At 42.5% G+C, this 25,402-nt stretch overlaps 1 protein-coding gene across 1 annotated transcript in view; it reads left to right on the top strand.

The window, feature by feature from the left end:
• Window positions 1-19,513, top strand: part of kcnq1.2 (potassium voltage-gated channel, KQT-like subfamily, member 1.2) — a 275,768-nt gene extending 256,255 nt beyond the window's left edge. The window contains exon 18 of the mRNA XM_050073644.1: window positions 17,500-19,513. Coding sequence (XP_049929601.1) covers window positions 17,500-17,646 — 147 coding nt within the window. The 3' untranslated portion in view covers window positions 17,647-19,513. The remainder of the gene's footprint in view (window positions 1-17,499) is intronic.
• The last annotated feature ends 5,889 nt before the right edge of the window (window positions 19,514-25,402 follow it).

The raw sequence follows: 25,402 nt of genomic DNA, 5'->3' as shown, positions 1-25,402 counted from the left end.
GAAGACGAAGGCTGGGTGGGGGGTGGGGGGGTTCCTCCTTTTATAAAGACTCCCCTGTGTGAACCCCATGCGAGGCCACACCCTGGATGCAAAGTCAAAATCGCTTGCCGAGGTGCACGTACACATGCTCACACATTCATAAACACACACACACACACACGCTCAACTACAAAGATACACACACAAATACACAGTAGTGGGGACAAGGCGACTGATAGATTACCTTAAAACACACAAAAACCATGCTCTGCCGCCACTTGTGTCACTCTGCCTTTATATTTGTGGAGGGGCATATCAGTATTTTCCTTCTTACTGTATGAGTGTGAGTGATTCAAAGGCGCAGCAGTCTACAGTTTTGCCCTGTTGAGTCACTGCTGCCTCGCTGATGAATTGTCGAGTGGTGTCACATCGCTGAGCTGTTTATTAGCTCTAAGGAGACACGGGAATGTAATCAAACTGTCCTGATTGAGTCATGTCACGGCGATTCATCTTCCCACATTAGAGCCCATGATGAAGAAATATTAGTGTTTGGCTTTGCTGGATGTGTTGAAATAGTTCCAAGACGAGGAGAGGCCTTAAATAACTAAATACATAAATATAACGCCGACATACGCACACAAACACCCAAACAAAATATGTGAAACTCTGCATGTGTGTTGGGGTGTTTGTGTGTGTCTCCATTATATTTATATATTCGTGTCTATGTGTGTGTTGAAACATGACAACAACTCTTAAGTGTCAGATTTTTTGTGTCGTTTACTGTTTATGTTCTGCTCTTTATGCGAACATAAATTAAAGTGCTAAAATGTGTTTGACGCCGTGTTCTGTCCTCATGAGGGCCACCACACTGGGGACCAGTTAGGAGCAGATCATGTCCAGCTGTCTCTGAGGACAAATGGTTCACCAGGCAACTGCTTAGTCCCTCCACCCTCTCCTCTCAGTCACCCCTCCACCCTGTCTCCTCCCGCCCCCCCAGTGTGTTTACTTGACTTTACGTTCTAAGAACCATTTTGAGTGCTTTTATCAATTCGGTGGCAGGAGCAGAATGGTTGTGTGTGGCAACAGCTTCCTGGAAATAGGTCGGAGGAGGTTGAAGTGTTTATGGGTAGATGGCGTTTTGTTTTATGGGTTTCACATGGAGGGTATTGGACACTTGAGTTTGTTTTTCTCAACTTCAGACTTTGACATCACTCCAGCCTCTTTATTTTTTTTATAGGTATAAGTTAACTTGTGGCATATTCTGACAGAGAATTGGAGTTGCAAAATAATGGGACACAATCATACATTAAAGAAGAATTATTTTTTGATATATGCGATATTAAACACACAAGGAGAGGTGTGTAGGATTTAGTGGCATAAACCGGTTGAGGATTGCAGATTGCAACCAGCAGAAACTTCCCCCATGTGCCTTGTGTGAACTCCCAGTTAGAATTCCTTTGGTGTTTATTGTTCAGGAGGTTTTCACCAGGAGCCAAGTTATCCGCAGAGGTCTCCTCCTCTCTAAAACAAACGGACCCACCAATTAATTACACTCCACCCCCATTTTGTAGCAAAAACGCCTAAAATGACATACCCAAATTAAAATGACTGTAGCTTCTGAACCNGCCTAAAATAAAAATAAAAAATGTGTTTCAGGATGAATAACTGTCTGTGGCTTCATCTGAGCAGGTAAATGACACTGTGGGGCTGTAGGCACACTATCAATGAACATTTGTTTCAAATTTGAAGAAGATTGCTCAAAGTATGACCATTCTACAGAGTTTTTTCCATGAAAAGATCCAGGCGGAGCTCCAAATGACAAGTCGGTCATGTCATGCCGTCGAAAAACGGCATGACATGACTTGTCACCACTCATCGCGATTTTGGACTTTGTGTGTTTGGGCTGCTCTGGTGCGAAATCCATAATAAATAAAAGAAAAACGATGTTATTTTTGAAAAGTCGAGAGCTTCCTGAATCCGGCAATACCAAACATCACATGGTTTGATGACATAGTGCGCCTGGGAGATACCATTTAACAGAGGATGGAGGGAGTGAGGACGTCGGCATCCTGGCGGAGTTAGAGACGTTAAAACCAGTAAAAACACTGAATAAAGCAGTTTCACGTTAGAAAATCAGCGTTTCTCCTATGTTGTTCAGCTCCTTGCAGACAGACTGCTAGCTGTGGTACAGCTAACAGCGCCAACGACGCATCAGAATTGTGAAATAACATTTTTTGCTGATGCTAGATATCAAACAAAAGCCAGAGACTGTGTCGTATTAAGTCTGTTAGCTGTAAATTCACCACTTCCAAGGACAAGAGAGAAGATAATGTTATCTCGAAGCCTTACGGTGGAAAGTTTTGCAAATGTTCTATCTAGAGCCAGTGTTTGGTTTGTCCATTCAGGGCTACTTTAGAAACATGTCGGTGCAACATCAAGCCTTCAAAATAGGACAGCATTGGTCGCACCAATGTGACGCAATCATGTAGATATTATCAGTTCATTCTAAGGTAATGAAAACACAATGATTCTGATTTTCAAATGATTACACACTAAAGAGAACATCCTTATTATATTATATTCCATTTCTGCCAATATATCCCCATAAATCCTAAATCACACTGGACCTTTAAGTGGGCTTTTTTATCTGTCTCAGGCTATTTAAATGCTCATGTTTTATATTTATGTTACATATTTTCATCATGTTTTGTTATGTAACTACAGAAATATTCCAATTAACATTTTATGGTACTTAGTATTTGTTTCCAATACACAGTGGAGCGAAACCCAGAAACATTCCCTCACCCACTCGCGTATTCCTCTGAGCTGACAGCAGCTTCATCTCTCTGCAGCCTTCTCGTAATTCATCTCTTTTGGCTTGTTTATGCTGCACATTTATTTTGTTTGCGGTAACATTTCCCCGACCCTCACATCTCTCAACGTGAAAAACGCTAATGCGCCTCCAACACGACATCAAAGCCTCTCCCGCGCCCAACGGCCTCTCTGGCTGTTTCAATTTATGGCCCTTTTTTTTTTTTTTTTTTTTTTTACCTTCGTACAACATGAAAGACCATCAGTGTTTCCCACACGTACGTATGGACACACACGGACATGCACTAACACATGGGGATGCACACATGCACGTACACTTTCTCTCCCTTGCAGTCATGTCCAAACAGAATGATCAGTAAATCAAATAAAACACCCACAGTGTTTGTGGGAGAAGGAGCGTGCTCTGAACAACAGAGAGATAAAAAGGGAAAGAAAAAGAGAAGTAGAGGAGGAGGGGAGGAGTGGACGCGGGGGATTGTACGTCCTCGTGAAAGTAGCCCTCAGAAACAAAAGCAGCTTTGAGTGCGCGCCCACTCAGAGGAGAGATTAGCCGATACACACCCCCCCTCGACACACCACCACCATCACCGCCACCACCCCTGCAGAAAAGAGCTTTGGCTGCAGTTTAGCGGCACGTGGCGCAGCCCTTGATACTTATCATGTGCGTCAGGTGCTCTCGCTTGGTTTCCTGTTCTTTAAAACATAACCACCATTTCCCTCTTTCACTCCCTCCCTCTTCTCCTTCTCTCAGTCCAGAACCAATCCATCCACACCGCTGCCATCCAGCCTTACCCTTCACTTCTTCTTACTCTTTCTCTCTCTCTCTGTCCATCTCTTTCTCCTGCTTTTACAAATACAAAGAACATATTGTATCTGCCAGCGTTAAAGTGAATCCATTCTCCTTGGCAGCGGCCCGGCCCGTGGTGAATCTGAGCCGGGCTAGCTCTGTTTTCCAGCTGGCACCGAGGCCGCTGGTGGAGCGGGTTGGTTGCTCGTTGGGTTGGTGAATTTGAGTCCAGCTGACACGTTGGTTTAGGATCCATTCACGCAGTCTGTCGCTCTCGCTCTCCCTCTTTCTCAGTCTCAGTCGACTCTGCAAAGCGTGACCCCAGTTCACCTCATGAATGTACACTCTGAGGATGCTGGTTTACAGCATTATTTACACACACTGTTACTACATACAGGGATTTCTGTCAGATCACGAGCTTCTGAGAGGTGCACTCGAGAAAAGAGAAATCAAGGATGTTAATAAATTCTCTGGGGAAGTTTTACAAACGGGTCACTTGAATACACCAGACTGACATTTTCACACATTCATTGCATTAGCCGGTGGTTTTTCAGCTGCTCTTCTCCATCTGTATGGAAACCAAACTGTTGAGCCCTTTAGAAACCGGAGAGGAAGAACATTTTAAGGTCATAGTCGTGCTTTTAGTTAGTTGTGGAAAGTCTTGGAAAGTCATGGAATTTTTCATCAGGGCCGCAGCAGGAAGCCTGAACTCAAACACACACACACACATGCACACACAAAGACTGAAATATACGAAGCCATGACTAACAACAACCCTTCAAATTAATGCAGTCTCACAAACACAGACATAATACAAAAGGCATTAGCAACACGCTTTTCATGCAGGCTGCACAAAGTGATACAAACACATCAATAATGAGATGCTATCACGTTTCCTAATCATGATTCAGGCCCAGAAACTGAACGCAACCTCTTCCCCGCTCCTCACATATGAAAGAGCCCAGAAGATGAGTCAGCACAAGGCAGCAAAAACAAACTGTTAATAAAGGCCACCAGAGCCTTTTGAAGTTTGTCTGACACGTCCTCCTCTCATTTTTCTCCTCCATCTGTCATCCTTCCTTCCATCCGTCCACCTCCGCCTCTGGCCTCTCGTAACCGCCGGCACATGCCTGTCGTAAAACAATCATACACCTCTTCTCTTCTGTTTGTGTTTCTCTTTCACATTGTATATCTGTGTGGTTTCTTTTTTATATATTTGATTTTAGAGGGTTTCTTTGAACATTTGAGAGCAGTTTGGTCGACTTGTGCTGTTTTTAAGGCTGTGAGAAAAGACACAGAGCAAGATGTGGGCTCAGTTTGTGTGCCCTGTAGTCGTTACATACAGCATAGTGTGCATCTGTGCTCCCACCCTTGTCCGAAGATAATAATGAAGACTGTTTTAAAGCACAATATGACAGCTTTAGTTACAATAAATATTGTGTGGTATTTAGTGGTTTGTCTGTTAATATTCATGCAAAGTAATGAGGCACCAGAATCACAGATGTTGGTCATTACACAGATCTTTTGGTCACAAGCTCCGTACAGAATCAATGAAATTAGAAATTAAGAAACTTTAGCAGCTCAAGTTTAATAGTTGGAAATTCTTTATTAGGAATAACCCCTTGAGATGTCACATTTTGGAGAATAAGGTGCTCTTGAAGAAAAGGGTCAGCACATGGGAAGAAAAAAAATGAACTTCAGACACAAATGCACTTGAAATAAAAATTAAAAACCCATTATTCAAAAGACATGTCTGCTTACATTAAAACACCGACCGGTTTTAACTCTAAGGTCTTCATCAGGGTGCAAAAGTGTGGACAGGAGTCAAGCAAACATTTTATAAGCTCGGTAGCGGGAGTCACCCAGTCCTGATTAATGAGTGAATGTAGCTGGGTATGCAGACTTATACAGAGAGAAACTTTTTGGATTTTTAGAGATGATGCATTGGTATATCCTGGTTTAAATGAGGAAATTGATTACACACCCTTCCCTTAAATGTGCAGTATCACTCTGTGACAAGTGATCTTTTCTTATTGTTATTGTTGTTGTGTAGTTATCATTCCAATAATAATAATTATTATTATTATTATTTATTTAATTTAATTTAATTTTTTATTTTATTTCATTTAAATTCATTTTTATTTTCATTTTCATTTTTATTTATTTATTTTTCCTTGATCTCAAACAGATCAGTAACTCCTAAACATCATAGGATAGAGATTTTTTTCCTTTTTCTTTTTCTATTAAATGTTTCTTTTCGGATACAACTTAATAATTTAAGTAATGAATTGAAAATAATTTTTGTTTATCTGATGTAATTATGATGCGTGTTTAGTAATTTCTCATTTTAGTGCAGGACAGTTTTTCTTTCAGCTAATTCGGTGCAATTACATTTCTTAAAATGTTAATTAATGCACACTGTCCCTTTTCTTAAATTAAAAAAAAGAAAAGGCCTGTTATTGTGATCCATTGCTGTCACCCACCTGTATTCAGGTGTTGTTTGTTATAGTTTTGTTGCTTTTCTGTACTGCTTGTGTTGTATTGTACTGTCCTGTTGGTGTTATTGTTTCATTACTATGTATTGTAAAGTGACCTTGGGTTTCTTGAAATTAAAGTTATTATCATTATTCACTTATTAACCAGGAATGGGTGACACCCCTACCAAGATTGTAAAATATTTGCTTGAGTCCTGTCCACCCTTTTGCACCCTGATGAAGACCTTAGGGTGAAAACTGGTCGGTTTTTTTTAATAGAGGCTTTTTAACTTAATTCAAGTGCATTTGTTCCTGCTCCACACATGAGTGTCTGAAATTCATTTTTTCAACCCCTTGAGATGTACCATCTTGTTTTCAAGGGGGTCCTCAACAATAATAACACAACATAAGCATTATTAGACAAAACATTTGACAAGAAGTAACAATAAGATAATTACACTAGCAAATGATAATATGCAAATAATAGCAAATGTGACAAAAACAAACTATAAATATAAAATAAGACATACAAAATCAGGAGGTTATACTCAAAATAGAGCATGAAAATATATAATTTAGTCATAGATTATAGGAAAGTATTAATGTCTGTCATAACAGAACCACAGATGTTGGGCATTACCCTGAGCTTTTGTTTGAAAGCTCCATGAAAAATCTCAAAAATTAGAAACTGAAAACCTGTAGCAGCTCTGAGTTAAATTGTGAATGATCAAATATGATGTGCTGGCAGAGTTTTGTAGGAGGATAAGAAAGTGTGGGCCCTTTTGTCGTCCTACATCGAGCAAATTCAGCTACTGATACAAGACTCTAATTTGTAAAATATACACTGAGCATCAACTGAGCTCTGCAGCTAAGTGGTAATGACGTGACTCACTGACGAGAGCCTTAAAAACATAAACAAGCTGCACTGAATGATGCAACTGCATTGCCTTTCCTTTCCCTTAAATTTATTTTAAAACTGTTGACAGTTTAAGAGACATGTAATACTGTTTCCAGGACAGCTGCCATGTTTTCTCAATTTAAAAGTCAGAGGCGAAGATGAGTGGAGTGAAGGGTTCATCTAATTAGCTGTGGGAATGGTCCATGTTGATGTGTCAGTGAAGGAGAGGCAGCCCACCTGAAATGATGCCCATCCCATACAAATTTATATCCAGCCATAGACTGTATAAAAATAATGGCTGTAGCCACCGTGCTGTCACCCATTGGTTTGTGGACGCCTGTTTTGAAACCTCGAGTTTGGCATTTTGGCCGTTGCCATTCTGGATTTTTGGAGATGTCACCATGTTTGGATGAGAGGGTATAGCTGTGGAGGAGCGAGGGGTGGATCTGCCTGAGAGCCCAAAGCCACAATCCACAGACACTGTCACTCAAAGCGGCCACGCAATGACTGTATAACAACGCATTTCCACTGTCTCCCACTGTACAAAATGAGGCAAAAATATCCGGGATACGGCCGCTGTCATCTTGTCCGTTGATGTCATTTGGAGCCAGAGTTCAAACTAGTCAGAGAAGTGAATGCTTAAACATACATCAGCATGATAAGAACTACCTGAAATGCCAGAAACCATCTTTGGGAAAAATTTATTTGCCATGTATTTTGAGTTTTTAGTTGGACCCATCGCCCATCCACCAACATAGAGGGGCAGGATTTATGACCTATACTGCAGCCAGCCACTAGAGGGCAATCGAAATGTTTTAGCTTCACATTTGGGGAGCTGTCATGTTATCCATTTTTATATACACTCTATACAGACAGAGCCCAATGAGTCACACTCTGAAAACCACGTTCATCGGGGTTGGGGAAACAAATGGCGCCATAATATGCAATCGAGGGCTGAAGCACTAATGCAGGATTTATACTTCTGCGTCAAATTCACGCCGTACCTACGGCGTAGGTTCTGTGTTGACATACAGCCTACACCATACCCTATGCTGTTGCCTGACGTGCATCCACCCAGAAATGTAACTATGTGTCTCGCTGACGCAGACCTCCTATCTATTTTGTAAGTTGAAACCATTTCCCTCGGTGGAAACAAAGCTTTTATTTACTTTAAGACAATAAAGCCTCCACAAAATACCATTGTATGTCTTGTGTGTGATTTATCCTGGCTTCATATGAGCAGAGGAAACCTCTGCTCATTGCTAGGCTAATTTATACAATGTAAAATGCCATAGGCTTGTGCTAATAACGTTAGCGTGTTGTATTTGTTTGGAAAAAGTGTTTAGTATAAGACAGTTGTTTTGTTGGTGAACCCTGTAAGTTGTAATGGAGCTGAATTTTGTAACGTTACCTTTGTTAAATGTTGCTGTTGTCCCTGGCTTCATATGATTAGAGGAAGTCCGCTAGCCACTAGGCTAATTTATACAATGTAAAATGCCACTGGCTTGTGCTAATAACATTAGCATGTTGTGTTTGTGGGGAAAATGTGCTTTGCCTGTGTATGCTGCGAGTTATAGTGAAGCCAGTTTGTGTAATTGTGTTGTGTCTCTTCAGCCATGTTTAATGTATGTTTTGAATCAACTAAACTTTACGGCACTTCACAGAAACCCTGATGCCAACCAGTGGTTTGGAGGTGTAACTGCAGAGTGACACAGACACACCACCAAACAAGTAATGCTCACAATGGAGTAGGCCAACCACCAAACAAGTAATGCTCACAATGGAGTAGGCCACGTGTGTGTGGGCTATGGCGTAGGCCCTGCGTAGAGCTGATGCACAAGTATAAATCCCACTTAAGCCTTTAAAAAAAATGTAAATGGGTGAGTTGTATAAAAAGTCACCACCGGTACAGTCGTTTTTTGTACCAGGCTGTAAACATGTTTATTTCTGCTTTAATGTTGGGCATTTTAACATGGAGGTCTAGGGGGACTTTTGGAGCCAGCGTCAAGGGGGTTTAAAAAAAACGTATTTTATTATTTATTCTTTTGATGACATTTGCACGAGTGGCCTGATGACTTTCCTGGTTTAATGTGGTGTGTGTGTGTGTGTGTGTGGCTGCACGTCTGTGTGCGTGTGTCCCTGTGCGTTATTGTTAACCTCCTCCCCACGAGACAAAAGCCACCAGTGTCCTCTTTTTTTCCTGCTTTCACATTTCAAATTTATTTCCCTTTTGTTCTGGCTTTTTTAATTTTCCTCTTCCTTTACTCTCTCTTTCTGGCCTCTCCCTTCCTCCCCCTCCCTCCCCCTCATCCCTGATCTCCATTCTCCATTCATGCGGCCCTGTCACAGTGATGATAATGATGACCTCTGTGTAATACTAGCTTGTTATTGGCCCACCAGCGAGGCCAGTGTGTACAGCCTCTGTTGCTTTTTCTGCATTGACCATTGTGTTACGAGCAAAACGCTGGATCTCCTGTGTGTGTGTGTGTGTGTAGGTGAAACACAAAGAGCAGGCAGTCAGTCTGGGTGAGCCGCACAGGGGATCTATGGAGAGGCAGAGGAATTCACCTGAACTGACCCTTTGCTGTTGCTATACTGAAGGCTTTACGGGAACAGGGCTGGAAAATAAGTGGAAACAACAACTCTAATTTCTTTGTTTTACTGGATATTTACACATTAATACCTTATTTGTATGTGAATTATTTAAACATAATACCACATTTCCATACTACTATATACTGCTTCCTGTTGCCAGTTGATATAATACAGCATTAACTTTAAGCTGTTGGCTAATCGAGGTACCAGCTGACTGACAGGAAATGGGAGCATCCGACAATTGAGTTGAATGAAATGCCATTACTTGTTAGGAACAGCACTAATAGATTGTGTTGGTCTCCTGGGGGCAACCACACAACACTGACATATTATCAGCTTAAAAAGAATACATGTCGAATGTGCAACTTCAACCTGGGCCGTTAGTCATGGCCTGGTCCCAGTTTTGGTGACTGGCGGCTGGTGTGAGATGGGTTTATCAGAGGATTTTAAATGAAAACAGATGCCTGGTGTGGCTGGAAACTGGTTGATAAAAGTGGTGAGAGTGAAACAATAAAAGTGGGGCAGTAAATTAAAAACAAGGAGTTGAAAGACCGTAAAGATTTTCCGTAGAGCCAAGGTAGACCACAGAGTCAGATGATGATTCTCTGTGGGTTTTTAACTGCAAGAGACCACTTCAATATTACATATATTTGACCCATCGTTTATGATGATGAGTGCGGCTTTATTTGATGTTGATTCAGAGTGTTAGGATTTGACATAATGCAGGGAAAGACGATGTGAGGGTGTAATAATGGGATATCTGTTAACAATAGATTTATTTAAGTGAAGGTACAGAGGTGTCAGATTTTTAAAAAATCAGTGATGGTTTTATTTGTTTAGAAGTTTTAGCCGTATCTACCCAGACACTAAACATAGAAGTTTTCTATCCATCCATTTTCATCCACTTATTCTGGGCCCGGTCGCGGGGGCAGCAGGCCGAGCAGAGCACCCCCGAAGTCCCTCTCCCCAACAACGTTTTCTAGCTCCTCCGGGGGACCCCAAGGTGTTCCCAGGCCAGATGAGATATGTAATCCCTCCGGTGTGTTCTGGGTCTGCCCCGGGGCCTCCTACCAGTGGGGCATGCCCAACACCTCCAGTGGGAGGCACCCAGGAGGCATCCCGACCAGATGTTGGAACCACCTCAACTGACCCCTTTCGACGCAAAGGAGCAGCGGCTCTACTCCGAGCTCCCTCAGGATATCCGAGCTCCTTACCCTTTCTCTAAGGCTGAGCCCAGACACCCCACAGAGTACATCTCACTTCGACCGCTTGTATCCATGATCTCATGTTTTTCGGTCACTATCTTAGAGCTCTTGACCATAGGTGAGGGTTGGGACGTAGATGGACCAGTGAATTGAAAGCTTCGCAACTCGCCCGGTATGGGGACATCGCCCCCCGGAGCCAGCTCACCCACGAGCACCTGGTGGCCGGGCCTTGGGCTATGGGGCCGTCGCCCTGTGGGCCCACCTCCCGCAGGGACAGAAATCAGGGTTAGGTGCATTGTGTGTCGGGTGACGGGCAGGGGCAGGGCCCTGGGCATGCTGATCTCTGGCTTTGCGGACTAGAGGAAACAGCTTTGGGGAAAAATACACCCACTAAACATAATGTAAACAATGGAGGTTCCAAAATATTCAAAAAACTGGCTATGCAAATGATTAATTATGCAGAAAATGCATTCTACAGGTCTGCTAGGCCTCAAGGATAGACACAAGATAGTTTGGTATGAAATAGTTTATAAAAATATGCTTTAATTTGTTTATAAGGAAACTCCACAGGGTAACTTTAAGAACTGTTGTACTTAGAGTGAGCTGTTGTTTTCACTGTTGCTCTGGAAGTACTTTGTCTGAAGGAGTTTTGCCTTGTCTGGAGTAAATGTGGCAAACTAGACAGAAGCAGTGTGAGAGTAGATGGCTTCATATCAGACATGAAAAAAAGATTGCTGTTTTCCGCTGACTGAAAATGAAAGAAAATGAACTTCAGTAAGTTAAAAAAAAAAACACCACAATGTCAGAGTGAAGAACACTAGATTTTTTCTGTTTTCAGTCTTCCAGGATTTTAAATCCTTGCTTTGTCATCCAAAAGGCTTCAGTGGGATATTAAAAATCTCCTTTCCAGTTGGAATGGACATTGTGTGAGTCATGCTAGTGCCATGTAAGTAGACACAGCCATAACAAAGAAAGAGTGACGCTGTGAGATCGTCTGGTGTTATGCAGGTTGGAGCACCAGGCCTTTTGAGGTCACAGTGGTGGGAAAGCACATTACACAATCACTACAGCATGCGAGGACAGTGACCTGTGCGATTGTTTCCCTCTCGTCTTATCTCTCTTTATGTCCCGGCTATGTCTCCATTGTCTCGTGCGATTGAGAGCATTTCAATGACAGGAATCTTGTTTTGTTGAATAGCACAGCCCGGTCGGACGCAGATGCCAAGACATTCCTGGAGGTGGTAGTCTTTCCTTTTGGCAGCCCGGCACCTCTGTCTCCAATACTCTAGCCTCCTTGTATTTTCTCTGTCTTCCCTCCTTTTCATGCCTTAGTCCTCCTCAAGGTGACTGTCAAAGAGAGAAAGAAAAGGAGCAAGAACGGGAGTTAGACATGTCTTAGTGAGTCATTGTGTTTTTGTTTGCCTACGTGCTCGGTGTCCGTGTATTGACTGCTCAAAGAAAGGCGATCTGCTCGTTAATCCAGCCAGTACTACACTATTCATTGTATATACCGGCCTTGTTTTCCCTGCTGAATAAGCCACACCACTTCACAACACCTAATTACCATTCATTACATGTCAAGGCTACCGCACAGCTCCCTCAGTCTATCTCATCCAGTATCTCATATCTCTCTCGCATGTCATGTCTCCATTTGTCAGTAATTATGCGATGGTGGAGTGTTGCATGAAATCAGAGAATGAAGCGATAGCAGCCCTGAGCTTCTCTCCAGGCTTTCAGACTCTCCAACAGATGGCAGTGTGAATCGCTCTATCGGCACAGGCCAGCTCGGGATGACTGTGTGTGAATTAATGACATTCATAAAGTAAAGCAGATGCCTCGCCTCTTTTCTCTTGAATTTCTGCTTGAGGGAGAGTCCGAATCAGAAAAATATTTAGTATTTCAAGCTGTATGAAAGTGAAAAATCAGTTTGTTTTTTGTGTATACTCACTGAAACACATTATAATGATGCAGTTATGTGTTTCTCACTGTACACCCAGTGAAATATTCAGACCCAAGGCACTGAAGAGCTATATTCTGCATCCTTTATAAACATTTGGCATGCATCTCTGGAAACTTTTGCATCCTCAGCAGCATAAGAAATGAAATTTAAACAATGCTTGGCTGCAGAGTCTTTGCAGAGAGTCTCCAGTAAGGTTTAGAAAGCAAACACATGCCAAATCTGGATGTATGACGTAATGTGAGTCTGACATGTGCTGTTGTCTGGTCTTGTTTTTATACTTGATGCTTTTATTTCCCTTTGTGCTGTAGCTTTAGTATCGAAGGGGAAAAAAGTGCCCTGCAGGGATAATAAAGTTAATCTCATCTCTCCTGTTTCATCTTATCTTACCGTGATTTTGGTTTGACTTGGTGTAACTGATATAACTTAACTGAAGCACCAGAAATACACCACACCAGCTGTTGCCATGATACATTTAGTTTACTTTGCAGAACAAACGGTGACAGTTAGGCTCATGGTGACTTTTACCCAGTGGTGTCACTTTGTTGTTTACTCATTTCAGCTCTTTATTACTTTTCCTGTATTACTGTCTACCCTACAGCGCTCTTTGGCTACAGTTAATGTCCTGACAGAAATGCTGTCCCTCATTACGCTCCTTGTTTATTTGTTCTTTGCTAGGTGACAGGCAGACTAGCACACTATGTACACACTGTGTGCATGTTTGTTTGTCGGCTTGTATTTGTTGCAATGTACTAGATACTAGACAAACAGCCCCAGGGGAGGGCAGGAAGGTGGTCAGGAAGGGTGTTCCTGTGTGAACAGGAGCTGTGTGTCCTCCCCACTGTTGTCTCTGTACTTTATGTCTCCACCAATGACTGGAAGTACATGACATACAGTTCAAAGATACTGTAGATAATGCACCTGTGTTGCTTATTAAAGTTTTCTCTGTGAATTTAATTTTTAATTTCATTAAGGACAAATTATACAATGAATTGATTAATAGTAATAAAAAAAGATTAATAACTACTGAATAAAATCATCAGTTGCATCCCTTTTTATTATCTATTTTTCTGGAGTCCAAGAGAGATTAGTCTTTCTTTAGTGAACAAAAACATTCGATTTTATTTTTATTTTATTTTTTTCAGTGAGCTCAGAGAAAAGAAAGTGATAAAACTAACTTTTTATTTATAAATACTGTGTATGTCTAAATTGACTAAAGCGACTGTACTTAAAAGACACTTGTTGTCCGGTGCTTGTGACTGTGTCAGCCCTGCCTGTGACTGTCCCATGTGTTGTCTGTGGTCAGAGGGAGGGTCGTGGACAGCTGGAGCATCACCTGTCACTGGATCACATGCGTTTATATGACACAGCAGTGGTGACACCCAACTCTGGCATTTACACACAACGCAGGATGAGCGAGATAACAAAACCCCCTTACCAATACAATACCCCTTCAGTAAATGCCAATTAAGAGAACCTCATGTAAATTACACTAAAATTATGAAAGCAGCTCCACAAGTAAACCGTATTTAATTGAATACATACTAGCAGCATTTGTCAACTTTATAGACTGCATAAAATTTTCGAATTTCAAAACAATAATTTGGCAGCTGTATCTCTGAGGGCCCCCTGGGGGTCACTGACCCCTGTTGAAGACCCAGGCCTTAGAGGGACTTTTAGTACAACCAAATGCTAAACAAGACTTTTTTAGGCGACCAAAATACTACAATTAACTTTGATGAACTGAAAACTCACTGATATAGGAACAGATACAGCTCTGTACATACTCTGTGAATCTGGGGTTATGCCATGGTTACATTACCTCACTAACATTGTTGCCATAATAGTGACGTGTAAACAGAGGTAGGTGTAGGTAGGTAGGTGTAGGTAGGTAGGTAGGTTTGGTTGGTAGGTGGATGAGTTGGGTTGGGTTGGATTGGTTGATTGGTAGGTAGGTAGGTAGGTAGGTAGGTAGGTAGGTAGGTAGGTTGGTTGGTTGGTTGGCAGGTAAGTAGGTAGGTAGGTTTTTTTGGTAGGTAGATAGGTCGATAGATAGGTAGGTCTGGGTTGGTTGGTTGGTTGGTTGGTTGGTTGGTTGGTTGGCAAGTAAATAGGTAGGTAGGTTTGGTTGATAGGTAGATAGGTCGATAGATAGGTAGGTTTGGTTGGTTGGTTGGCAGGTAAGTAGGTAGGTTGGTTGGTTGGTTGGTTTGGTAGGTGAGTCGGTAGGTAAGTACTTTTTTACATTTCATGCTTTACATTTGTGTTGAGTTGCTGATTTGTGGGGTAAAATTAAACGGGTACGTTTTAAAAAATGTCACACCCAGACAGTTGTCATGAACGTGGAAATTACCTATAGTATTGTGTGTGTGTGTGTGTGTGTGTGTGTGTGTGTGTGTGTGTGTGCACCAGGCCGTAAACATGTTTTTTTTCTGCTGTAAAGTTTGCTTTTTCAACATGGGTGTCTGTGGGGATTAACTCACTCCTGGAGCCAGCCTCAAGTGGCCATTCAAGGAACTGCAGTTTTTGACTTTGCTTCATTTGTCAGCCTCGGAGGTTGCTGCTTAGTCAGTCTTAATTTCCATCTTATGCGTCATTTTCAGCTTTCAGAGGTGCCAAAAAGTAGCTGCAAGAATCGCTTGAGCATCAGTAGTAAGCACAGCAACATTATGTAATGTGGCAAAAAGAAAAGTCTCACAAATTATGACAACACACAGTACAGTGTGTAAGAAAGTGTGTCAATAGGAACAGTGGTCACAAGTAGACTGTCACCAATGTCACCAACACTGACTGACTCGTAAAAGGATATTTGCATAACAGACCGTAGAAACAGCAGCCTTAGAAATAACCCAACTCAACTCAGATTGTCTTTCTTTCTCTCTTACTTGGCCCACTCTCACCTGCTTTTGCTCTTTGTCATGTGCCACCACACCATCTCTTTAACTTACATCCAGTCTTGGAAACACATACAAGGAAATGTACACTTGCAACAGCTTCAATCACCTTTGCATCTCTCACCCACATCCATCCCCAGAAGGCAAACACATATACACAATCATTGGCAATACATAAGTGGGGTGTGTTTTCAACACGCCTGTCTAATAATGTTTTTTTTCCTCTGTGGGTCCCCTGGGCCATTCCTTTCAGAAAACACAGCAGGAGGAACTCCTGATCCATTTTAAGCTCCAACGAGAATGTTGATAAGTCTGTAGATTACTGCCCAACATGTTTATGATAGCCTATTATTCTCTAAGCTTTATCCGGGCCCAGCGCGTGCTTCGTCTACTTAGCACAACTATTTAGGTCATGGTACAATCTCAGAGGAAAGCACTGTGGATGGTGAAATATCAGGAAACCTCAGCAATAAGTGTCAGAATGAAGCAATTCTTGCTCCATCGTACTGTATATCTCTGACCAAATAGTTATGTTATAGCACAGTTCACATGTAAGTAGTCAAGCCAGTGTACTACACATGACCTTACACATGACCTCAAGTTCACTATGTGTGTTATCTTTAACTGTAGATGCGCACGACACCAAAACATACATTTTGTGATTATGACATCTAGAAACTTGACTCATCTAAAAACCTGAAACAGAGATTTTTGCTCGCAGAAAAAGCGAAACTCATTTATTTGTCTGGAATCTAACTTTTGACATTTGACAGTGCTCCGTTATTTATAAATTATGATTATTGGCATCCTGTGATGTGATTTCATACTTTTCCGCGACACAATCTGATTTATTCCTCCTATTATGGCTCATATTTCAACAACAATAATAGCTGCTAAATGTCCGGCTCTGCCATAAAAACGTCCGGGCCATCAGGCACACACACTAAAAGATGGGGAGAAACAGAGGCCGTACCCTTAAGCCTATGAAAATGCCATTGATGTTAACTATCTGACTGTGCCCTGCCAGAAATACCGCAGTTGTTTCGCTATCAGCATCTAGTAGAGACAGGAGTCTGAATCTGTCTGTTCTGCCCGGTGCGTGAGATGTTATGGCTCTTTGATGTGCTTTGCTGTTTAGGCTTTGATTTACAAAGCGCCATCTTTATCATTTTCCCCTGGTTTCTTGAAGCCGTTGGAGCCATCAGAGGATAGTGGTTTGTGTGTGTGCTGTGTAAGTACTTAAGGGGGGAAAATAAATAAGTTCAGAGGTAAAACTGAGGCCAAGGCTGTGAAGACAAGAAACCTCTTTGAAGTTCCACAAGTGTGTGCAGTCAGCCTGTGCGCCTACTTGTAAGCATGAACACGAGTGTGTCCTGGTGTGTACGTGTGCCGATGTCCTCTCTGTACTTGAATGTCACCAGCCAGTCTCTTATCTGTTTACCTGTATCACTCAGATGTGGCCTTTTATCTGCATTCACACCATGGTTAAGCCGGCTGCGCCCTGTCAGCGATGTCTCTGTTGGGCGACACACCTGTGTTTACAGTTGGAAAAGCATGTAAACAACAGCAGCCTGTATGTATGTGTGTGTGTGAGTGTCTGTACGCCCACTCCTGGATCATATGGCTCAACAGCTTTTGTAATGAGTGGCTTTAGCAGGTAGACGGCGACTGGCAGACTACCATGTCATTATACCCTGCACTGCTCTGTCATTGGCGTTGCTACTATATTAAAGGCAGATGGATACGAAACAAAAACTCGCTGACCTTCTTTGTTTGTTTCATAACACAGGTCTACACTGTATTTAAGTTCAGCGTGTTTATCCTGGAGGCAGTCAGCTGACCTAACCTGTTTGTCTTCTGTCATTGTGTTAAATCCAGGTGCATAAGATGGATGAGAAAGTGGACTCGGTCCTGCGGATCCTGACGGAGCAGTTTCCGCCGAAGCTGGAGCTGACGTCCAAGCCGTCCATCCGCAGGGTGACCATTCAGAAATGCATGGGTGCTAGCATCGATGAGGAGCTCTGATGTCGCAGCGATGATCACGCCGGGTATGATGCTCTCATCACCAAAGGAGAATTAAAGGACCAGGAGGAGGACCAGCCTAGCCCCACCTATGGGGGGCCAGCCTGCAAATAAAAAGGGGACTCAGTCTTCCAAACCCCCTCCCTCTCTTCCATATCCACATTTTCTCATTGACTTTTTACCACTGAGAAGAGAACAACTTTTAATTGTCGACTTGCTCTGGGACATGAGGGCAAGAGCACCACGGAGCACGGTGTGGAAAGGAGGCAGACTGAACTCTTCCTTCTGATGATTGTTGGCCCTGCTTGGGTCTTTTTGTTGTTGTTGTTGTTTTTGTTGTTGTCTAAATGTAGCTTTCTCTTCTGCACCAGCATTGTGGGCCCTCAGTCTTCCCCCTGCAGAACACAGTCATTCAAGCAGCAACATGCTACATGAATTTATTTCACTACATTAGCCTCATAATCACACTACTCAGATAATGTTAATTTATGTGTGGCCTGTCACTGAGCTGCATTCCTCCACTCCAAATATTATTCCAAAGCTAACTAACCCAGTAATGAAGTCGTAATGCAATCAAAGCACTCGAGTTCCCCAAAGACACAGAGAAAAACTGAGAGTCCAGCCATGGCAGAGGCATTCCTCAAATCCTTCTGATTATCTTGGCACCATCCACACCCAGTACACAACAGGCTTATTTCCATAGCCACATATCCATCTAGCCTAACTGTACTTAGGCTGCGGCGGGTGTTTGTTAGTAGTGATCGAATAACACGGGGAGGGAAGGGCAGATTATCTGTTGACTTTGCCCTGCGTTTCGGGACCGGAAGGCTGGAGTAAAAGAAACGGGACTAAAGAAATGTATCAGGGGTGGGTGGCTAACATGGTGCTGATTTATAGCTACACTGATGCTAACGAAAATAGCTGAACTGGGCTGAAGTCTCTCACTTTGCTCCAAGATTTTCACAGAGAGATTTCATGCGTATATCAATCTCAAACACTTTTAGCAGCACCACTACTCACCACCACCAGGACCACACTTAAAACCCTCTATTCCCCTCTTCAGGGGGCTCACACTGCTGTGTGCAATTTGAAATAAATTTGCCCCATTAAAGCTCTGATTATTTTTTCTCTCCGGAGCTAATTAAGTGCTGAATTCCTGGTAAGGGGAGATTACTCACTGTGAGTGACTAATGAAAAGAAACACTGGAAAATGTGCAGAATTTAAACAGTAAGCTATGAGGAGCAGGCGCACTAATTCTGTGTGAAAGCTTTGGAAATATCAGGCTACCACTGAGAGCGCACGTTTGAAATAAAAAAAAGACAATGCTCTCACTTTGTTCCCATACACGTAGTATTTATCTGACAGGACGCCGGGGCATGTAGGAAGTAGAAAATAGAAAATAACTCAACTATGTAGCTACTGTATGAAAGGCCTCTCATAATTATAGCATGCACGTTCCTGAAGAGACGGATGCACACACACACATACACACAAAAGAGGGGTGAACAAGGGAAGGGGAAGGAGGAGAGGCCTTCTCTCTGCACTAGTATATATTTTCATATTTTTGCGGTGGTTAAAATACTATTATTTATCTTACATTAAATAAAGTGGTTGTATTTTAAAGGCACTCTAATTTTGTGACAGACCTTGATACATATCCGCCTGTATTCTCCTGTACAGTTTTATAAGAGTTGTAAATAGAAACATTGCCTTATCGTACTGTATTTATTATCATGTGGAAAGATCAACCTGGAACATATCTGCGAGATGGAGCGATGAGAAGCACAGAGGGTAAGACTCCTGTTGTACAAACGGATGGAAATGATTGTAAATGATATTCACGCACACCCTCTGCACTGTAGCGCTGCTGTAAATAATAAAACTCCATTTCATTATGCTCTGGCCTGCTCTCTTGGCTTGGGAGGAATTTGATTACCGGCTCATCTATTCCATAATTTGCTTTCGTTGGAGGGTGAAACCTGTCTTACAGTTTTTCGGGGCCGTTTGTTCAAATCTCAAGCCGAGCCGGGTCAAGGTAAACCATTGGCCGGAGTTTCCATCCAAATAAAATCTCAATTCCTCATTTCACTAAATTCCTTTCACACTGCAATCACCACGAAGGGGGAAGAGAAAGAAAAAATAACACGTTCACCGCACCTACTTTGAACTTCAATATTCCATAACCCATTGAGCGAGGCATGCAGAGGAAAAGGAGAATATGTCTCATATTACCACTCAATTATATCTGCCTTCAAAGGCCAAAAAATACTGGGGATGTCCCAAGATCAGCACGGTCCAGCGCCGAGAGAGAGAGAGGGAGAGGGAAGGAAGGAGGGAGGGTCGTCCCTGGGGGGAGGGGTGGACAGGCGGGGGAGTAAGAGAGAAAAGGAGGAGCGGCAGGAGGAGGACAGCAGGAGCATAAGTGAGCTGGAGAAGAGAGCAAAGCCATTTTCAATTAGCCAGAGAGACTGCATGGGCCGTAGGGCCGTGGTGCTCCGCTGCCTTTTGTCCTCCTCTGGTTTCTATCACTACTGGGGGATTTTGGCAGAGAACAAGAGAGAGGGAAGAAAGAAAGAAAGAAAGAGAGACCCCATGGCTACCTCTGTCTGCAGAGGCCGCTCTGGGTCACCCCGTGCTCCTCTTTCATCTCAAGACGAGACAGAGAGAAGAGAGAGACTCCCACTTCAAAAGACAGTTTGATCTCAGAAGTACACAGGAGCACAACCTAAAAGAGGATCTGAGGAAGCAGTTAAAAGAGGAATATAAGGGACGCACTGTCACAGACGCTGGACAGTGAGATCTGGCAATCCCAGAGTCTGCGCGGAGGTGGAACTCATGCTAGGTCATGAAACGCTAGACTCTCTGAGCTTTGTCGATCGTCCATGTCGTCTTTGATCCTGCCACCTGAGCCACGCTCAGAATAGAACAGGACTTCATTATGCTACTGAAAACAGGGCAACACAGAAAACCTGTACAGTGGTGCTGATACATCTGACATGTAAAATAAAAAAATATAATCAGCTGTAAAAATGATAACATACCTCAAAAGACATGGACTTTTAGTATTGGTTGTATTGCAGCTGAATCAAAGCAACATGTGCATTTCTGCCGAATCCTGTAAAATATAAATCTTCACTCCTGTTACAGCTCCTGAAACTCTACACTGTTCTTACCAGTCATTGTCAGACACAGCAGGCGGCTGAAATATCTCTGATGAAACCATTGTACACTTACTGACCAGCACTGCCAGACCTAGCAGACCCCCCCCACCCTCCACCATAACCATCAGTGCTTTAGCACAGGGGTGTCAAACATACGGCCCATGGGCCAGAGCCGGCCCACCAAAGGGTCCATTGCAGCCCACTAGATGACTAGAGTCAAGTTAAACAATGTGTTGCCTGCTTCAGAGGCTTCCCCACTCTGACCAGAATACAGTTCTCTGATAAAACAATGAATACTTACTGTGACCATGTTGAAAGATATTGAACATTTTGCAAAATATTCTCAATCAGCAGCTTCAGATCAAAAGAATCTGTATCAGGAAATGTGTGGATAAATGCACATGTAATGACAGTGAGAAGTAGACTGACTGAACGTGGAAAAACTGAGACATACTTTTGAAATCGCATTTATTTTTCTTAAGACATCTCAGGCTGTTCATCTGTTATGTAAAAGGAAGAACATCTACAGAATGTACTTGTAATTATTTAAAACATTGGAGCTGATGATACTACTAGGTTATTGTGCGATGGCTTTATTGGTTCGACCCATCTGAGATTAAATTGGGCTTGTGTTCTGACTGTGGAGTCGGTGGAGACCAAAACAAAGCTACAAGTAGAGTGAACATCAGACTTGTCAGCTGTACACAAGCACTCCAAATGAATGCTAATGTTGCTCTGTGTCTGCTCTAGGGCTGCCCCCTTAATAGTCGACCAAACGTTAGTCAACCAGAAAGGTCATTAGCTGGCAAGATTTCATTGGTTGCTTAGTCGCAGGAAAAAAAACAACAACATGAAACTCTATTAGGAGCTGTGTCTTGTCAGAATAAATCAAAACCTATATGACTGGATCATGTGGGAATTTAATTTGAAAGGACAGACACAGGAAGTGTCCACGCTCAGCAGTCAGACAGGAGTCTTGTAATTTCCAGGGCTGGTACCTGCGGTTATTCCACAGGCTAGTTAATAACATGTCGGGCAGGAAATCCAAAGTGTGGGATCATTTTGAGAAGGTGAAGGACGAACCCAAGGTGATATGTAAACTCATCTTCATTGGTCGACTACAAACATGACGTATCATCTGAAACATGGAAGTAGCTACATGCCCATTAGCCCACAGCGTCATTAACAGGCGGCTCGCTCAGTGTGTGACGTGCACTTGTAGATAAAATATAGGCCTATATTAATGAAGGTTCATTAGTACGGTTTTGTATTTCTCTGTAATGTAGCACAGTGTTAACAATGTTACTGATACTATTCTTTCTCACACCTTCAACTCAAACCATAAACGGAACAAATGATTGTTGCCGTAAAGAATGTGGACTGGATGTAACTGGTGGATATCTAATTTTTGAATAAAACATTTTGAATATCAAGTCATGAAAAGAAGACAAATCGGGGGAGTTGTGTTGAGATGAGACTAACAAAGCCATCTGTGGCTGGTGATTCAGGAGACCAATAATTCTTGCTTCTCCTACAAGAAAAGTTGCATGTAAAAAAAGCAGCCAAACAGGCTCAGCTGGGAGGTCGCGGCTGGTGAGCGGGTGGTGGTTGTCAGGCTGTGAGGCCGTGCCTGCCCACCATGGGGGTGTTTGGAGGGCCACCTGTCTAGAGAGGCCCAGGCATGTAGAGGCCCAGCAGTGCTATATGAAAGCAGATATGGGTCAACAGGTGTGTGCGCATGTGCATGTGTGTGTGTGTGTGTGTGTGTGTGTGTACTGCATCAACTAAGATTGTGACAAACAATGTCAGCAGCAGCTGATGCCAGCCACTCTGTCAGGAGTTGTCCCTAAATAGCTGAGGCCAGCAGTTGTCTGGAGGACAGTTGTTGCAGCTCCTCGCACTCCCCCGCACCTCTTTACCGTAGAATATTTGACATTCCCATTTTTGGTCTTTAAGCGTAAAATAGACTGTTCCACTTTATTCTGATTGGCTTAGTCCGGCTCAAACCATCATAAAACACCTAATAAACACACACCTGTGATCCCACTAGAGTCAAGTAATAATGTGCTACCAAAAAAAAACTCATACAGGAATCGAAAGGGAGTTGCTTGGAAGGATTACATTCAGTTTGTGTCATAGAATTATTGTTGGCTTATGAAAAAAGGATTTACATGATTGTTGTGTGTAGGCAGTTTGGTATGAACGCAGGTCTGCTAAGGTCAGAGTAACAACAGCTATTCATGTTGAAAATCACTGTTAAGCCCTCTCATTACTTAAGTATTGATTTGGTTTCCATGGCTTCCTGGTGGGAAATGCAGCAGTGATAAAAGTCCTCATCTTAAATGACCACACAGTAGTCGGGGCTCTGTTTTCAGGGTCCTCTGCATCCCCTTATCCCCAACTCAGAAAACGTGTTTTCTACGCTGCCTTTCACAACAGCAACAGATACAGTACGCCCTTTGACCCCTTCTCTGTTTGGTCCGAACAAGGCGACATCACCCCATGGGATAATAAATCAACCAGAGGCCAGGAGGTTAGATTGACCCCTCGTGACCTTTGGCCTTTACGAGATTTCCCTCAGCCATATGTCTGTGGCTCACCGTGCCCCCATCCCTCCCCGCAGCCAGAGGAAAGCTCAGCATCCAAGAGCAACAGCGAGAACCGGCACCGTTCAGATCCAAAGATACGTTTCACTGCTCAGTTTCACATCCTGGGACCAGCCAGCCATAGAAACCCCACCCAGGGCTGGCTATGCTAAGTGAGACTGCTGCTAATGCGTTGTTACGGCTGCTGCAGATTTTAGCAGAGGTCCGGGCACGCTTTGAGGGGGGGTACGAGGTGCTGTAGAGCGGGCAAAGGAAAGCTGGGGGCTTCTTATATAGGTCAAATTATTGGGGACTTTTCCCCCAGACAGGGAATGAATTCCTGGCTAGGAACTGGAAAGACTTCAGTGGTGCGCTGGGGTTTGGCCCGCCGAGGCAGAATGTTAGGCATGGTGGACAGCTGCACCACGGAGCTACTGTAACACAGAGAGGGGGGCTGTTATTTCAAAACAACACAGAAGTGATATACTGTACACGCTTTAAATGTCAGTCTGGTGTTATGTATAGATTTCTATAAGTATTTTTAATAAGAAAAGGGAAGTGAAAACAGAACATGAACGTAAGGCCTAAGGATTACTAGAAAAACTTGTCATGCAGTTCTGCGCAGTTTCACTATTACACACAACACAAATTCTCAGAAGTGAAGGAAGAATGGGGTTTCAGAGATGATGACGAGATATAGTAGGCGCTGATTTCTAGCAACCATCAACTGCTATCGATATCCTGATCAACCTCTGTCTCGTCTGTTATTTACAGTAGTGTGTTATTGACTGAATGAGGAGAGTAATAGGTCCTATGTGTGTGAAGCAAATAAGTGTCTTTAGATTTTATACCTGCAAAAAAAACAAAATCCCCAAACAGCAACACCGTCATTTGCAGTGAGTGAAAATTGAAAACAGAGTGAAAAATTGAATATTGGGAACCCAATGGACCACATCCACGGCTGTCCAGAGGCAGAGGTAGGTTTCATATGGTGAAGAGTCTGCTTTTCTCATCAAGCCCTGTGTTGGAGAACATGTTCACTCATTCTTATGGCAGGAATCTTTTCAACACCAGAACTGACTACCCTGCAGCGCGGAGGCCCCGGGAGCCTCCTGATGAGGGCAGCAGAAGCAGGACAAAAAAAAACAAAACAAAAAGACAAGTTAGAGAGATGTCTGGGTATATTCATATGAATTGTGGACTGCTTTATTGCTCATGAAAAGTGGAAAATTGATGCATCTCTGGTACTGATTTCCATTCAGTGTCGTTTTAACTGACAGTGTTCCCCTGTCATTGGTTAACACAGGGGGTTCTCAGAGTTTTGATGACTGAGTACCAGTTTCAGGAGCCAGTATGTGATTGAGGGCTGCACACACATAAAACAAAATATCTTTTTCATCACATTTCCACATTTCCGCTAACGGCACTAACATTGATGACAAGACGTAAATCCCAACACTTATGAGGTGCCACTAGTTGCTATGTACTGTACTTTTTTATGACATTTTTTATGGCTAACTACACTATGACTTTTTTTTTTTCTACATTTTTATCATATACTGTATTATGATTTTTATCAATCATGAAATTAATTTAAATAAAATTACTAAGGCGGACAATACTACACAATGATGTTTTTTATTACATTTTTATGGCAAACTGTACTGTGACTTTTTTTGTGACATTTTCAATATACTATAAGATATTTATGAATTATTTCTGTGGCATACTATATTATGACTTCTTATGGCATTCTTTAGTATAACATTTGTATGGCAAACTATACCATACATTTTTTTTATAACATTTTCACGGTATACTAAGCTGCACTGTCCATAGCATTTTACAGCACACTATATAATTACATTTTTTCAGCTTTTGTTTTATGGTATACTGTAAATTACATTATGTAATGTTTTACATCATGCTATATTATGACATTTTTATTACATTTTTTATCACAATAGTCGTAATTAGAAATATAATATTAATATTTCATTAATGTTGTTGTA

Source organism: Epinephelus moara, chromosome 20, assembly GCF_006386435.1.
Source record: "Epinephelus moara isolate mb chromosome 20, YSFRI_EMoa_1.0, whole genome shotgun sequence".
NCBI lineage: Eukaryota > Metazoa > Chordata > Actinopteri > Perciformes > Serranidae > Epinephelus > Epinephelus moara.
This window is presented reverse-complemented; position numbering and strand designations above follow the sequence as displayed.